This window comes from Ascaphus truei, chromosome 1 (assembly GCF_040206685.1).
Source record: "Ascaphus truei isolate aAscTru1 chromosome 1, aAscTru1.hap1, whole genome shotgun sequence".
In the NCBI taxonomy this organism is placed as follows: Eukaryota; Metazoa; Chordata; class Amphibia; order Anura; family Ascaphidae; genus Ascaphus; species Ascaphus truei.
Window position 1 is genome coordinate 247,697,420 of NC_134483.1, and position 17,827 is coordinate 247,715,246.

General features: G+C 37.9%; 1 protein-coding gene across 3 annotated transcripts in view; it reads right to left on the reverse strand.

Moving 5' to 3' along the window:
- PAX5 (paired box 5) overlaps nucleotides 1–17,827 on the reverse strand; it is a 268,060-nt gene that overhangs the window by 199,898 nt on the left and 50,335 nt on the right. For all 3 annotated transcript variants that reach the window (XM_075602572.1, XM_075602563.1, XM_075602582.1), the window contains exons 4-5: nucleotides 14,608–14,672; nucleotides 10,627–10,755 (exon numbers count right to left, since the gene is read on the reverse strand). In XM_075602572.1, coding sequence (XP_075458687.1) covers nucleotides 10,627–10,755; nucleotides 14,608–14,672 — 194 coding nt within the window. The remainder of the gene's footprint in view (nucleotides 1–10,626; nucleotides 10,756–14,607; nucleotides 14,673–17,827) is intronic.

Below are 17,827 nucleotides of genomic sequence, written 5' to 3' on the forward strand. Positions count from 1 at the left end.
GATGGCAATTATCCTAAATTATATGCAAATGTGCTCATTTACAGCCTGAAAAATATTCATTCAATATTCACTAAATTCTGATATGGTTAATGCCTGGAATTAACGTATTGTTATTTGTCAAACCTAACTCTGGCGTTATTCCCATCCCGACCCTGAAATAGAACTTTTGCTGGGAAGGAGGGAGAGTTGGAGGGCGGAGAGGATGAAGGGGAGACCAATTTTGTAGAGTGCCCATTGCCTTATACCTCCAAATTGATTACCCTATGCTCCATGTGGGGAGATACAGAACTTGTGAACACACCTGAGGTACCACTCTCCAGATCAGGGCCAGCTTGATAGCAAAGCCATTGGTGCCACTGCACCAAGCCCACGCGCTCTTTCCCACAACAATTAAACTGGTTGCCGGAGGGAGAGAGCAGGGCCTCTGTAACTGTCTCTTACCTTGTCCGGCAGCATCTCCTTCTGTAGTGTCTCCTTGTTATTGCGCCGCAAGGTCACATGGCGCCACGACTTCACATTGTGTCACGTCATGCAAACGTGACGCTGCTCGGCACCGCTTTGCCATAATAACGTGATACCACATAACGTCACGTCACACGATGCCACAAAGTCATGGCGCTGCGTCGTTGGAAGAGGCAATGTCACGCCGGACAAGGTAAAAGGCCCTGCAAAAGCCCCAAGCACTGAGCCCTGTAAAATTACAAGCCAGCCCTGCTCCCCACCCCCCACAACCTCCCCCCATAGCAAAAGTCCTATTTCAGTGTCTTGATGGGTGTAAGACAAAGACTTAAATAACATTTATATAAGATAACATAAAGTAATGTAGCGTTACTTAAGTAATAATCCCCGAATAACAGGGCATTAGTGGCTGTAAGAGTTGAAGGCCTGAGGCGAAGCCGAGGGACTTTAGCCCAGCCAGGGCATTATTGGCCAGTAATGCCCTGTTCTGAAGGGATTATTATTATTATTATTATTATTATTATTATTATAGGCTAAATGTAGGCTTATTTATTTTTTTTACATTTTTCATAAAAAAGATAGACACTTCTGTCTTCATATTGATTTTTATCAGCATGATTGTCTACATTCTTTTGCTTTTACTGCTAGTTTATTAAAATTAAATTGTACACACACGCAGCCTCCCTCTATACACACACACTCTGCAGCCCCCTCTCTATACACACAAACACGTACACTCAGCAACCCCCTCTATATATACATACACACACTCTGCAGCCCTCTTCTAACCACTACACTCACAAAACACACACACACACAACACACAGATACTGCAGCCCCACAGTACACCAACAAAACTGCAGACACACACACACAGAATAAAACACATTGCAGCCCTCCTTCACCCTTTACACCCACAAAACAACTGCAGACACACACAACAACAAAACAGACTTCTTCCCCTTCTCTATACCTACAAAACACACACCAACAAAACATACTGCTGCCTCACTCTACACCCACATCACACACCAGCAGCCCTCTCTACACACTGCAGCCCACCTGTAAACCTACAAAACTGCAGAAACATACAGACACCAACAACATACTGAGGCCCCATCTACACCCACAAACACACACTGCAGCCCCCTGTAAACCCACACACTGCACACACACACACACACACACATACAACACACTCCGCAGCCCTCCTCCACCCTCTACACCCACAAAACACACACTGCAGACACACACCAACAAAACACTCTGCTGTTCCCCTCTAGACCCACAAAACACACAGCAGACAGACACTCAAACCTTTCTCCTCACTCGCCTGTGCGGAGCTCTCTGCAGGCAGGGTGGGGGAGGAGTCAGTGCCTTGCTGCTGGCTCCTGTTCAATCAGCTCCCCTGATTGTGAGCTCCTTTCAATTTGTGTGGCTGAAAACTGAAAGCTGATTGGCTGAAAAACTTGGCAGGGTGCCAAAAATTCCGTGACATTCCTGAATGGATAATGCCTGGAATATACCAGTTTTGCCAATAATCTGAAATAACAATCCGTTAACTATATTCCAATTAGCTCAATTTTGCCCATTATTTTTGCATATGAATTCCTTCATAACAAGGCGTTAACTCAGAAAAAATTAAATCCATTTCCATTTTAGGTAAAGTCACATTATTTGCACTGATTTAATAGAGCTTAGTGAATCTAGGTCCAGGTGCGTTATGAAAATATGATACATACTGTTTGGATACCTTCAAAGTCAGTTGAGATCTCCCATATGGACTCTATGCATGAAAAGGGAAATACAAGTAGGAAGGAATACAGCAAGCCGCCTTGTGGTTAATATTCAAGCCTCTGTAGTGGGGAATATTGTTTAACGTTTGTGACAAACGTTTATGACCCAGAGGAAATCACTTTATCTCTCTATACCAATTCATGCTAATGCATAAAATATATTGAAAGGTTCCAATGTTACAACAATACAGCAATTTACAATTTCCCCCCAAAAGAATCTTCTGATTCTTTCTCTTTTTTTCCCCCCACATTTGGTAAAACAGGAAAGGTGCCTGCTGTATATTTATTAAAGTGGATTGGGAGATAAAAAAAAAACAGTTGTGTGAGTCTTTGAAATAATAGGCGATAGATCACAGTCCATTGAAGTGTTTCTAGTTCATAATAAGTATATTTTCTTCTTTTTCTTCTGCAACCTCACTGCTCAGAAATCATCCGCCCCCTGTGTCAATCTTCCATTATCCATCTTCTCGCTCAAAGTGAAAACAACTGATCCCCCACTAAGTCACATCTGCTCTGCGTCCATATTATAGCAGGAGAAAAAAAATGACACCCTGAACCCTATAAACCAATAAAGATTGTCTGATTTGGTTTGCCCCTGTTGTTACCAGGCAGGCAACCCACTGGGTTAAGGACTGGTGACATCTGCTTACAAAATGTCAGGAGTTGGGGCGAACAAAAAGGTAATAAATCAACTCTATACAAGTTACTCTACTGAATTCATAAACCTTCCATTCTAACATTCCAGTTGGAGGATTCAGAAGCCAAGAAGCATGCTTGATGACTGTTCTATGGTCAGCTGGTAATAAGATATGGATTTTTAGTTAAGTTTAAAATGTGAATCCAGTCCCAAAATATTAATCAAATACAAATGCTTCATTTTTTTTATTTATTATTTTTATTATTATTTTTCTCTTTTCTCAAATATTTCTTTTTCTTTGGCAATTGCGTTCCAAAGTGATCCTTTCACATCTTTCTTTTTCTATCTCTATTTTATAAAAGAAAGAAATTGAGCTTCTGTATGTGGAAAATCAATTTATACACATACTACGTTTGTTGTCTATGTTTTTTAATGTAGTAAATGTATCATCCATCCCCAACAATGCTTTAACCAGCTTTTGAATCTGAGCTGCAACCAACATTAAAGAGACAATGAAACCCAAGTCTTTACATTTTATATGTGGATTTCTGCAGCTTCAGATACCCTTCTAAAAGTATTCAGGAATAAAAAAAATTTTTTTTTTAGAGAACAATTTCATGCATTGAATATGCCAGTTTCTTTAATCTTTACTTGTCCCTGTTGCCCCTCTGATGGTACTGTATCACTTATGACTTTTCTGATTTCTGTCACTTGGGATATACTATGAAGTCAGTAAGTCAGTTTTAATAATTGCCCAACATTGTATATTCCAAATATTACCTATGCTAAGGGAACATTATGGTTCTACTTCAAATGTGGCAACTAGAGATGGATTCCTCCAAAAATTAATCTGCAGATTTGGTTCTAAAAATTTGTATTTTTTAGCAGAAGGGAGACTTTCAATGTATTATTGTCTTCAGTTGTATATATATATCCTTCCAAACTTCGCTCCAAATAAATTAGGACGCCTGTGCTGAAAAAGGAGCTCATCTGAGGTACCTTGGGAAATATGCTAATAACTATGCAAAGCAAATTTAAATGAGTCCCATCCATACTAACTATTTAGCGTTGATAAGCCTAAAACACCTAATAACTGGAATGGTGTCAGACCCAACAGGACTAGAACCGACTGTGACGGTAGGGGTAAATATGACTGCGTTTAATAAAAGTCAAGCCCTGCATTACCCCTACCTATCAGTAATACAGTTGTATTATGTCATGTGTATGTATAGCTATGTATTATGTCTTGGGCTGCGCTTATGGCGCCGGCGACAGCAACGTGACGTTGCGGCAAAACAAATGCATTGCCGCCGTCGCGTGCGCTCATAGTAAGCGCGCCGGCGCCAAGGATCAATGGATTGGTCGCGATCGCTGGAAGTCATCTCTATTTGATTTTCCAGTGACCGTCACATGACCGTCGGGTTGCGCCCCCCAGTTTGCGCACCGCTGGGTTAAGGGTATAAACCGGTGGGGAGGGAGACCCCTAGCAGTTCAATGCAGCTCAGTTCAGACCCAGCAGAGTTGCAGAAGTTTGCTGTAATTAAGGAAAAGCTGCAGCGTCCACTCCTGTACTGGTGCCAGGCCTGGAGAGTGGTTAAGAGGACATTGCAGGGGGAAGATCAGGGAAAATCTCTCCAGGGAGGTCCCTGCGCCTAGCACTCTGGGTTACCCCAGTATCCCCCAGTTGGGTATGTTGTCTGTGTATATGTATTGTTGTGGATTACTGTTTTCCAATAAATAAATGTTATAAACTCTTGTGTTTCTGTCTAGCGATATTGATCCCTGGTGTTAGTCCTGTTCTCCCGTGACACCCACAACCACTGCTTTTCTAGGCAGCTGCTCTAGCAATGTCAGCTAAATCAGCTGATGGCTAGCAGTGCACCATTGTAACTGTCAACTAGCATATCTCCAAAGGATATATATTTTGTTGACTGTAAAATTATACACACTATACAAATACCCCCGCTAAAGCCAAAGTTGTATAAGTGATGGTGCTTAGAGGGGCTAAATTGATATAAGACCAGAGATGAACAGAACCCCTATATAGCACTCTATCACTAAGTGAGATTTGATGGTAATGTTAAAACATGATTTATTGAAAACTCGTTAAAACAATGGGGTTTAAAACAAGAATGAAATAAATTTCAAGCGCTTTAATGTCTCTAGGAGTAAGGTGTACCCCAGAGAGATGGTTAACTATGTTAATGCCCAGTGTTATGTGGATTCACTGGCCCTAGTGTTACTTATATGAAGTCAACACCAGGGAATGGTTTTGTGAGGGAATAGTAGTGATAGCCATAGATGTAGTGCCACAGTATACTAAGTACTGGTTGGTGCACCAAAACCAGAAAACCTTACACAAGGCTGCTGTGTAATACAGCCAGGTGTTCTGATATTGATTGTTGGTAACAATCCTAGTAGGTTGTGCACCAGTCCTAACCACGGACGCAGTATGAATAATTGTACGTGAGTGTATATAACACAAATATTGTCGTGTGAACCTGGGATCTGAAGTATGCAGATCTAAGGTCAACACTAGTACTTAAAGGGTTAATATACTGATGAAAAATGAGGCACTGCTGAGACTCCTATATGGTCAGATAAGGAAATATCAGCTAGGTAATACACTGTATAGGATCAAATGACAGGTTTTGCAGTGGTAAAAACCTTAACCTAATAAGTGTTTTACCTCTTCATTTAAGGTAGTATGCTGGCACTTCAGAATCTATAAAGTATTGTGATAGTTTCTGAATAGGACACTTTTCTGCTGCTAGAGTGTTTAATTATCCTTAAAAATATTTTAATAATGGGATAGTAGGTAAGAAGCTGGGGTATGTTGTCCCTTGTAGTGTGATAGTACATTGCCAGTTGGTTAAGAAAAACTCCCTCTTAGAGAGCTCCCCAGACCGTCAGGTCTGTCTGGAGCATGTTACTGTGCAGCAGCTGAGCCACGCTGTCTTTCCCTGTTGGAATTGAGATCAGCGTCTGTGAACTAGGGCTCTGCACGTGCACGTGACTGTGTGGTGCCGACGCGTGCGTTTCGCTGTTGGTGCTTTGTCAAGGCCAGTATGAGAGCATTGAAAGGAGTTGAAGCACAAAGTAATATGTACTGAGAGTTACTGATTTTTGAGATTTTTAACAATTTGGCCACGGATTTGTAATTCGGGTTTCAAATTGTCAGTGACAGAAAACAAATGGCGGATTTGCCACGACTCAAAGGAACTGGCCAATCCGAGGCAGATTCAAATTCGCCCCCCAAAAAATTGCCCATCTTTTGTGTTTCCCTTTTAATCCCCCTGATTAAGAAAGGATATAACATTGTCAAATTGTAGAATTAAAAAAAAATTAGTTTCCAATCAGGGCAAATTAAAAATCAGACCAGAATGTTCCAATTGAAAGTTTATATAAGCAGCGAGGATGTAGAGGAGCACAGCAGCGTTTCTTGGCAGCATACCAGCTAGTGGATCGCCAAAATGAGGGTAACTCCAAGCAGGGATAAGTATTAAAAGGGTACTTTAATGGTCAGTGCAAAAAAAACAATGGTAGGAACGCACCTACGCGTTTCGTCCGTAAAGGACTTTCTCAAGGTGTAAGGAGAGGTTCATAGATGCATCCTTATATCCATAAACATTTTCGCGCCAAAATCGCGGCATTTATGACGTCATCTCCATGCGACCGATAATCTCGTCGCTACTATGACTCGCGCTAAACTCCTTACTCGCGCCCATAATGGAGAGAATGCATAAAGCGCCGTGATTGGCTGAAAAAGCCATAATATTGAATACGAAAACTTTAATCAAAAAATATTGTCAAACACACATATTATACATAGAAAACTCATATAGACAAGACCAATGGATATAAGATTGAGCTTGTCCCCTTAGAAAAGGAGGAGGGCAGACAAAATCAATCAATAACCCATGAAGAAATAAAATTTAAAATATACTTAATATGGAAGCTTAGTTAGGAGTAACCAGATCAGTGCCTGCAATTGTACATACAGTACTAGATAAGTAATGGTAGAGGTTAACAATCCTAATCCCTGGCAACATACAAAGTATATAAATAAATGTATTAAAGAATACTAAGGGAACAGGGAACTCTCATTCCCAATCTCAATATATTGTTAGAGCTGGAATCATCCACTGAAGGCAGTATAGATAAACTAGGTATAACCTATACTTTAGCGTATTACTAATAGTATGCAATTATTTCTTTGTACTGAATCCAGCAATCAATATAAAAGGAGCACAGAAATACTCATAATAAGTTATGACACAATTGATTAAAAAAAAATTTGGACACAAAAGAAAAAATAGAAATACTTTTGAAAGAAACCATAAGACAGAACATGTAGTAAAAATTAATCAAAAAGAATAATTAAGGAGAAAGAGAATAGGGAAAAAGGGAAATACAGGATATTGATACCTATGGTATATGGTAATAATATATATATCTCATGTGTGTTACACATGTTGATATTTAATATTTAGATATGACCAGTATTATTAAAAGAGAATGTAATCTCCATAATTATCAAAAAGTTTAAAAAGAACAAACAATTAAACCCTTGATGATGCATAATTTTGCTTTGGCATAAGCATATATAATAGACATCATACCATAAATGTAAAGTCATTAGAAAAGAACAGAAACGCAAACATATATAAAGGAAACATCATCCTGTGATAATACATAATCATTAGAAAGAGAAGATATGAATATCCTTATCCTCAAATATAGAAGATAAAATGACCAGAGTGATCATAAGCACTTCAGACTCATATATGTATTAATAAACTGAAAAGAGCAACTACAGAAAATGCGTGAGATCCCAGTCAGTGTTCATACCGTGAGGCACCCTGGTCCGTAATGTGAAGATCCAGAATGCCTCACGGCGATCCAACTGCAGGGTCCTGTCACCCCCTCGGATAGAGGGAGTAACTATTTCAATACCTTGAAAAGAAAAATTAGTGGGACCCCCTCTATTGCAGCATGAAAAGTGTTTGGAGACAGGGTGACTAAGATCTCCTTTGGATATGAGCCTGAAGTGCTCCATCATCCTGGTCTTGAGACATCTATATAGACTGGACAAATACGTTTCAATAATTCGTTTAATTTGTGTACAGATGGCAGGCCTTGTTGCATCTGCTTTTATCCAAGACCCCTTTTTATTGCTAATCCTTTTAGAATGATGGCTGCTCCCACTGGCGGTTTCTGTGTGTGCTGCTACAACGTGCCAGCGGGAGCAATAATGGCCGCTATGTCTGTACAATTCTTCTGGAAGGTGGAACATGTACAAACCCAGGATGAGCATTAACACAACTGGAACTTCCATCATCACTCACCACAGTTTACTATTAACTGTGTCTTAGTACAAGATTTGGATGGAACCTTTGATGGAGTCTCTGCTATAAGCTACAGCCCTCTTTGATGTGAACAAGAGTTTGCCTTTACATGTAGTTCACCATACAAATAAGGTTGAGAAACCCTAACCTATGCTCTACCAGGATTAATAAACTAATAATAATAATAATAATTTAAAAAAAGTGAACTGCCTTCAGAAATAATTTTGACAAAGGGGAAAAAAGCTAACTAAATTAAATTTGCCTAGGAAAAATGCTGGATAGTTGATTTTCTGACTTCAATGTTTTAAACAGAAGCAATTAAATTGCTATTTCAGTAAGGAACTCATTCACAGGGTCATTGCTGCTACAAAATAATCTGCACAATTAAACTTTACTACCCTCTATAGTCCATTATGTGACAAATAATCCTTATCTTACTAATAATGAGATGGAAAGGTAATGATCTAAACACTTTTTGTATCTTTTTGGAACATAAAAGTGCAATCCCGCTTCATATACTAGAGTTGCAGTAAACTGAAAGCATTCACAGGTGGAATATCTTCTTTACTGTTTTTAACATTTGTTTCAGAATTGAACCTAAATTTTATAGCTTCAAAGCTTTATGACTATATTTATTAAGCCGTTCTTTTTCATAAGACACCTTCCGGTACCGAAGACACTTTGCCAAAAGGTGTCTTCCAACATCGAATAGGTGTCCTATGGAGTAGCACCACCTGTTAAACAAGGTTCTATATGTGCAGGGCAGAAAGGACACACTTCAGGTGTTATACATTGACTATACTTGTGCCTATATTTTCTATTTTGTATAGTTAATTTGAAAGTTGAAAAATTAATTTCAATAGATGTACAGTAATAAACTAGATGAATAGCCGAGCTTTGTAAATACAGACCCAAATATCACTGACTTCTTAGAAGTGAAGAATAGAGCGAACTTGCTGAACTTGGCAAAATCTTCTTCACCTAGGTCTCGATCAAACTTTCCAAAAACAAATGGAAAATTCTAAATGTTTTCTAGAACTCTTTAACCTAAAATGTTTGGACAAAATTCGACATTTTGCATCAAAGATATTCAGATTTCACCAAAAGGTGAAATTTATTCCCCCACATATTTTGTCGTATGTTAATGCTTATACGGTATATCTATTAGTGTGTGTGCAGTATATGTATGTGTTTGTGGGAGTGTAATATTCATGCATGTATCGGAATATTTTGGAGAAAGACATTTTTTTTAAAAATGGCTCTTCTTCCTTGAGAGGTTGCAGACCCTTGGTCTAGCATTTGCAAGTAGAGTGTAAAAAATTGCCATAGTAACATTGTGAAAATGTGATTAACAAATGACTACATTATTTAACGTTTTGGAAATGGCTGTAGTAACATTTGGAAAATGTGCTTAACATATTAACAAGTAATAAGTTGCAGATTAATTGCACTCATTTCTCATACAGTTATGAGCGTAATTCGGCACTGCTATTTCATGCTCTGTAAGCACATGTACACAAGAAGCGAAAGTAACATTACATTTAAGTATCTCTATTTAACCTAATAAACAGTAAGGAGGAAAAGGAAAGTAGCCAGAGACAATAATGTCTGTAGGAAATAAGTTCATACCATAGACAATATGTTAAAAGAATAAAGTGTACGCTTTGGGAGATAATGTGGTAACATAAGTTAGTTATTTTCCGCTCTATATATTTATAAGTGTGATGCATATATTGTAAACTGTATATTACTGTACTGACATTTCAGGACTCGTTTCCATTATCTTACAATGCACTGTATTGGGGAGGGTTTATAATGCACTGAAGTTATATTATAGGGTTATTCTACTGTTATCCAGCACAAAGGACAGGCCTCTTGTTAATAAAGCAACTGATGTGAGTCTACTTAACAGTTGTGAACACACAAAAATATCAGAAACATTACTTTATATCTGTACAAGCATATATAAAATACATATCTCCTTTCCATATTGGTTTGATATAAATAGGTATATCAATAAAAATCCAAGCGTCAGTAGCCTAACCAAAATCCTTCATATTAAGTGTTTTGGTTAGAGCAATACTTCATTGCAAAGCAAGGACATATACTGTGAAAAAAATAGACGTGGGAAAAACTCATAAGATCCTATAGTAACAAAATCAGTGTCTTACGGGTTCCTGACCCCCTCCCCCCCCTTACATGCCTGATGCCTTACGCCACTGATTGATCAGAAGAGGTGATCGCAGAATTCCCAGGAACACTTCTATACTGTTCCAGAAACACCAAAACGTGATTCTGTTGGTATCTACCAAAATATGATTGAACTTACATTACTCGCAAAAAGCTGGTTGGCAACACGTATCAGAGAAAAGTGTGAAGTTATTACCTTCATCTCTCTTGCGCTTGTTGGTTTCGGCAGTAGATGACGTAATTCCCAAAATTCCACTGATAGAGTAAGAGGAACCTGCTGAGTCAGTGCTAACAGAGGAGACCTGGGTCCCTGATCCTGTTGAAGCTAAAAAGAGCAAAAAAGAGAATAGTTACACAGTAGATGAGGTTGAAAAAAGACATATGTCCATCAAGTGCTAAATTTAGACAACAGATATTCATCCTATTTGTATTAACAGTATTTTAATCCACAGAAGAAGCCAGTAAAATATTATCCAATGATAATTCTTTCCTTACTAAAATAATGGCAATCATATTTCTCCCTGGGTCAACATCCTTCCGATGTTCCCTTATTAGGTATATCCCTGTATACCTTTCCTTTCTAAAAAGATGTCCAACTTTTTTTTGAAAATATCTATTTTATCTGCCATCACAGTCTCCATGAGTAATTAATTCCAAATTTCAACTGTATTTATTCCAATAAAACTTCAGTTTCTATGCACTGATTTTAGCTATGTTATGTTATGTTATGTCTGTTTTAGCCACTTTGCTTCCTGATGGCAGGATGAATCAGAGTACCAATAGTCATTAATAATCATTTTAATACAGAACTACATTTTGCTAGAGATAAATATAATAATTATGTGTGTGCTTTTAGACACATTTTGTATTTAGCAAGGTTGTTTGACTTTGCTTTTCTCTGTTAAAAGATTAATGCCTAGACAATAATGACTCGACCACAAAAAAGTGTGATGAAGGAGGTTAGGGAGGCAAGTTCAAAGACTACAGAGAAGTCGGAGAGATGGGAATTATTTACAATATAGGTTATGAAGAGGGGACATCCCATTCACACCTCAATAATCATCTGAAAATTATCACTGTAAAGCAGCAAGTCCAGTCCCACCCCACTACTTGAATTTAAATATGGCCCTCAGGATAAAATGTCACTGAATATGTAAACTCCTAATTGCTTAAATCACGTTTGCCACTACAGAACACAACACAAACACAGTATTGGAGATCTACAATATTTATGAATGCAAAATCCAAGTGGCCCATAAGATTCCTTTTTAAGCCCCTTCAAATTAATAATACAGAAACAGCAATTGTTTTAGGCTTACTGTTATTGTTGCATTGTTGTGTCTTGTTGGTTGCTACTGTTAGTCAGATATAAAAAAAAATAGGCCTGTCAAGGCTATTTGTGCTTCAGCTATTTTACTGTTTTTCTATGTAGAAAGAACAACTGTATGAAAATTGGAACACATATATAAATATACTGCATTGATGTACAGTACATTCAGCAGGTATATTTTTAAGTAGTGGGAAAGTATTAGTCCTGTCCTCCTCTGAACACAAACTGGTCTCAGAAATATAAACATTCTTAAAAATAAATCCTTCAATGGCATATAGAAAACGAACATGTGGAATGTAGCAAGTAGCAACAAATGCTATATTTGTTTCCTTTGGTGGAGATCTTTGAGTTGGAAGGATAACTAACTAAGGTATTGCTTCAGTGAGCCCTTTGTACAAAACCCCTCATGCTGACCTTCGTAAGGCTCCAAAGGGAGAAACAAATAAGTCCTTGGCACTAAACAGAATTCTAAATAGGATGAAGGTATAAATCCGCCGTCCTTTTGGGGAAACCCTTTTAAGAAGGATTACAGAGACAAGACTGCATTGTACTGATGTTTGATCATCAATTTGCATCTTTAAAGAGGAGTAAAGTTAAGAGAATATCAGGGCCAAACTGCACGGCTAACCTTGCAGTCATAATTTCTTTTACAATAGTAAATTGTCTTTATGTCAGCTTCTTTTAAAGATGCGGTTTGTGTACTCTACTTGTGTTCACTATTCTCTAACTTAAATGGAACATATAGTGACATATAGTGCTTCAATAAATAATACATAACATGATACAGGACATCAATGCATACTTGCTGTTGACAAAACCGTTGCTTCTATTAATCCACACATACAGATATTCCCCTTCTCTGTCATGTTGATTTTGTAACTGCCCCTGATTTCCTCTTTCAAATGGTAATACATGTTTCTGGTTTTCTTGACAGGCCCCCTCTAACTCAAATACCAATTCAACAGACTATGACTACACATTAAAATTGTATTACTGATGTCTGTGAATATTGGCACAGACTGCTATATCTATCCGTCATTCATACATCTTCTTTTAGGATCTGATTTGGTAGAGAATTATGGCAATTGTTAGAGTGGCAGAATTTGCTTTGCACTAGTGAAAATATCACTGACGACAAAGATAATTGGAGTAGAATCCATTTTGTTTGACAAGAATTATGTTTTTAGTCCTTTCTTATTTACAATATAATTCATGTATGCTTCTTTGTGGCTACATTCCTATATGGCTTATGACCTGATACAGTTGGCTCAATCTTGGGCTGACAGTGTGGTAGGATAAATGTATAAACACTCCTAACGTCAGTAGAATAGGAATGAATCATAGGTGTAATATTATTGGACTCATTATTTCAGGTGGTCAAAACATTATTGTGAATGCAATATAATGACAGAAAAGAATAGCATCAAACTTGGATCTAGATAAGAAGACAATAAGAGTCTTCACAATGGGCTGATGTTCGAAACAGTCTCTAAAACGCAGGTGTGTCAGCCTATGACATTTTAACTTTTGATATATAGTTGTTAGTGATGTATTTTTATGTTACTTTTGTAACTTATATATAGCTATTCGTGCATTCAATACATTTTTGCTAATGTTTCAAGTGTTGGTGTCCTCCTCATTTCCTATATACTGTCCAATTTGGGGAATGGGTAGTTTCCCATCATTCATTCTGTATTTCTAGATAATAAGGCACTACAAAGTGGTTTTACTATTAAATGGATGCTAAGAGAGTAGTTTGTATCTTTTGTTTCTATGTTTCATGTTTTTATGTTTCTATGTTTCAGTGTATAGAGTTTCTATGCTTTTATTTAGAGCCTTATTCTATAAGGTTCGATTGCCCAAAAACTTCAGGTCAATGGCCTCTTCAGACAACATTCATTCTCTGTATTAGCTTGCAGCTTGGGATTGTCCCCAGAAGATAAGTAGCAGTTACTCAATACACTGTTTTGTTGGTGTCTTTACCAGTAAAAAAGATAAAGGAATGTTTCAAATTCTGCATTCCTCTCCATCACTTATTTCCATTTTCTAAGAACCAAGAAAATTCCATCTGGTCTATATGGACATAAACCTAACCCTTTGACAATGATCTCTGTTAAATTTGTATTAACAAACACACATACACACTTACATTTGATGCTGTCACAAGCAGAAACTGTTTTTTAATGCAGAGCATCAACACATTCTTGTATTGACCCAAAAGCCTGTTACATACTGTACATTACCAGCCAGCTAGTGAAGCTAATACTTTCTTTGCTTTTGTTATGGTTTTAGTGTTTGATGAATAGTGTGAGCCAGTATTTAACCAATCAGTGCTGCTGAATTGAAATATCAATAAAAATACAGCCTAGGGTGAAATATCTTGACAAGTTCAACTAAAAAATATTGTTTGGGAACTTTTTCCACCTCTCTACTTAAGACTGCACTTACACAAAGAACAAAAAGAATGCATGATGGAAGGAAAATTCACATTTAAACTACTTACTGGCTAATGATGCATAAAATGTTATGAATAAGTATCTATTTTCTGATTTATTACTTTAATTATCCAAAGTACCATAGTCCCCTGTTAGCATTTTTGGTGTAGATTTCAATTTTCTGTCTCAGGGTAAAATCTATTTATCATAATAATCAGTAAAATATAAAACCTTTTAACTGTATTTATAAAATTAATTTACCATGTTCAGCCCCTGGAGAATGATAAAGGAATTGTATTAGTGTGTGTGTGTGCTGAAGTGTTTTATGCAAAATTATCTATCCATAAGAATAATTAAAAGTTCCTTAAGATGTTCTTTTTCTATCATCACATTAATAAAACATGTTTCTCACCTATGCTGTGATTGGAGGGTGGAACTTGTTGGTTTGTTGGCTGTTGAACTTTCGTCCGGATGATCCTGCATTAAGAAAAAGAAAGCAAATGACTATTTAGTTTAATACATGGAAAAAAGAAGATATACAGAATGATAACAATAATAAGAGAAGAATAACATTGCTCAATTGTGGTTAGAAATGCATTCCAAAGGCCTACAATAAATATCGAAATGTGGTTTTGTGTTATTTTATTTATTTATAAAATGTTCTACCAGGAAGTAATACTTTGAGAGTTTCCTCTTATGTTTCAAGTATGTCCTGGCTATAGAGTTATGATGACAAATATTGTAACTATGTATTTATAACCATATAAGTGACCAGGGTTATCTATTATATACAAGACATTGCATGCACAGGTAAAGATAATATATGTTATAGGTGTATGTACGTTGTGTTGGAGTAAAGTGTAAGAGTTAAGCTAATTGAATAAGTTCTAGTAGGTCCTGGAGAAGTGCAGATTCCTTGCAGGTTGTGATACCTTTTAGAGAACCTACATGAAAGTTCTTCCCAGATGGACTTATACTGTACAGCGCATTTAATACCTCACAGGTCTCTTCTCTTCACTACAGTTGCAGAATATATATATATATATATATATATATATATATATATATATATATATATATATATATATATATATAGTTTTAAAAATTCTGTATACTATCTTTTGTAAAAAAAAAAAAAGAAGGAAATTTCCTTATGATTATTATGATAAAATTGAGGGTTGAGAGTTATCAACCCTCAATTTTATTTTTATCTGACCATAGTCTGGTGAGAAATGTAGTTTAATTTGAAAGGCATTTTCTCTACATACAGGAATTTCTCCCTATTTGTATTTGAATCTCCTTGGGACAAAATCAAACTAAAAACCTTACATTGTTTGGTCAAATCTGCACAAAACCGTACTAAGGAATGGAAATGTAACCAGGCACACAAATCTGCAACATAATACTATTTAAATAAAGTTGTCAACAGGATAGGTTGATATGAAAAAGATTAATTTAGGGGATTTGTATTGAGGAATTTGACCGGGTGGTCTGTTAAGTATGGGCTAAAAAGATAGCCCACTCTTAGATTAAGAGGAGAAAGAGCAACTCAGTGAGTAAAGACGCTGACTCTGAATTTGAATCAGAGGAACCTGGTTCAATTCCCGGTGTCGGCTCCTTGTGACTTTGCGCAAATCACCATATCTCCCTGTGCCTCAGGCACCAGAAAATAGATTGTAAGCTCTACTGTGTCTGCAAAATGTCTCTGTAAAACTCACTGTATAACCACAAACAATTATCATTATTATGGGGAGGAGAGGGTGGAGAGGGTGGAGGTTGCCAGGTTGATGACTGAGGTGGCAGACTAATAAACATATTCTGAAAAAGGTCCCATGACCAACCTACAGCTTTAGCACTGTAAATAGAAATATAGAGGCCAATATTAGAAATCATATCACTATTCTTTAATATGTGAAATACTTATCAGTCAATAAAAAAGACCACTCATGCTTTTCAAGTGCTGAAAAGGGGAAGTAAAACCCCCAGCATTAATAAACACAAAATACCAGCAAGCTCAAGAAATCCCCAAACCCACCACGTGTGTGTGTGTGTGTGTGTGTGTGTGTGTGTGTGTGTGTGTGTGTGTGTGTGTGTGTGTGTGTGTGTGTGTGTGTGTGTGTGTGTGTGTGTGTGTGTGTGTGTGTGTGTGTGTGTGTGTCCAAAAGGAGTGCTGCTGAGCATGGCCAAATATATACAACAAAAGACAAAAAAGCCCAACGCTACATCCAATATGACAAAAATACACATTGAAATAATATATTCTCTTGAAAAAGGGTAATTTAGTTAAACCCTTAGGCCAAAGCGTTACAAGCCTGCAAGCCACATCATGGCATGACCATTAGCAGGTCCTAACACTACCTGATTACATTTCTCATTCACCTCTATTTGTGGGGAGACTGACCACATTGGATCTGTCCAAACCCAGTAACATGAAAAAGACCTGCTAACTTAGAAATTATATACATGTAGTTTTAAAAATGTGGGTAAAAACATATATAATATGCTATTAGCATATTGTGTTTTATTTAATTGGGGGTGGTTTCGAATTAGGCTTTATTAAAGGGGTTTAAGCTCGCTCCTCCCCACTTTCTAAGTTAGCAGGTCCTTTTCATGTTACTGGGTTTGGACAGATATAGCAAATAAAAATATTACTTGTGAGCACATTCACATGTCTTAGACAGACCTGCAACCCTGATTTTCACCATTATCACCTAGCATAAATGTGCTTCCACTGCAGCAAAGGATTCTGGGAAATGACATGCAAGTGAGCACACAGTGCCACATTTAGCCGCAAATCCATTACTACATGGAACCCGTAAGCCAAAACACAGCTTATAAACACAGCCTGGGATCAGATGCAATAAATATATATATATATATATATATATATATATATATATATATATATATATATATATATATATATATATATATATATATATATATATATATATATATATATATAAATATATATATACAGTGTTCGACAATCCTATACATTTACTCGCCCGGGGCGGGTGGATTTAACCCCCGGGCGTGTAAATATTGGCCCAAGCAGCACACGTGTTTTTTTTTTAAATTTCCCCCGCTCCCGCTCAAATTTCGCCCGTTCGCGCTCAAATTTCCCCCGTTCGCGCTCAAATTTCCCCCTCAAATTTCCCCCGTTCGCGTCAATTTCTTTTTTTTAAAATAAATAAATAAATAATCTGCCTCCCTGATTGGCCTGACGGGAGGAAGAGGGCCGGCTGGCAGCTCTGGGTCAGCCCCTCCCCCTGCACCCGATGCCAGCTTGCTGCCCGGGGTGGAATGTAAGCTGGGAGGGGGGGTCCCCTGATGTAGGCTGGGAGGGGGGCTCCCGGGGTCCCCGGATGTAGGCTGGGGGGGGTCCCCGTGGCTGCTGCTGCCCAGGGCTGGAAGACCAGGTAGGCGCTTCCCCTCCGTCCCACGCTCCTTTGGCACCCGCGCGGGCAGGGTAATAGGAGCGGGGAAGAAGGTAAGCAGCCTGGCGGGAGGTAGAGGGAGGGGGGTGCGCGTGTGCACGCGCTGGAGGGGGGGTTTTTGGCAATGTTCCCGGCCACGTTTCCCATCGGGGAGGTTGGTGTGGCCCGTGCGGCTGTTCCCAGCATGGCTGC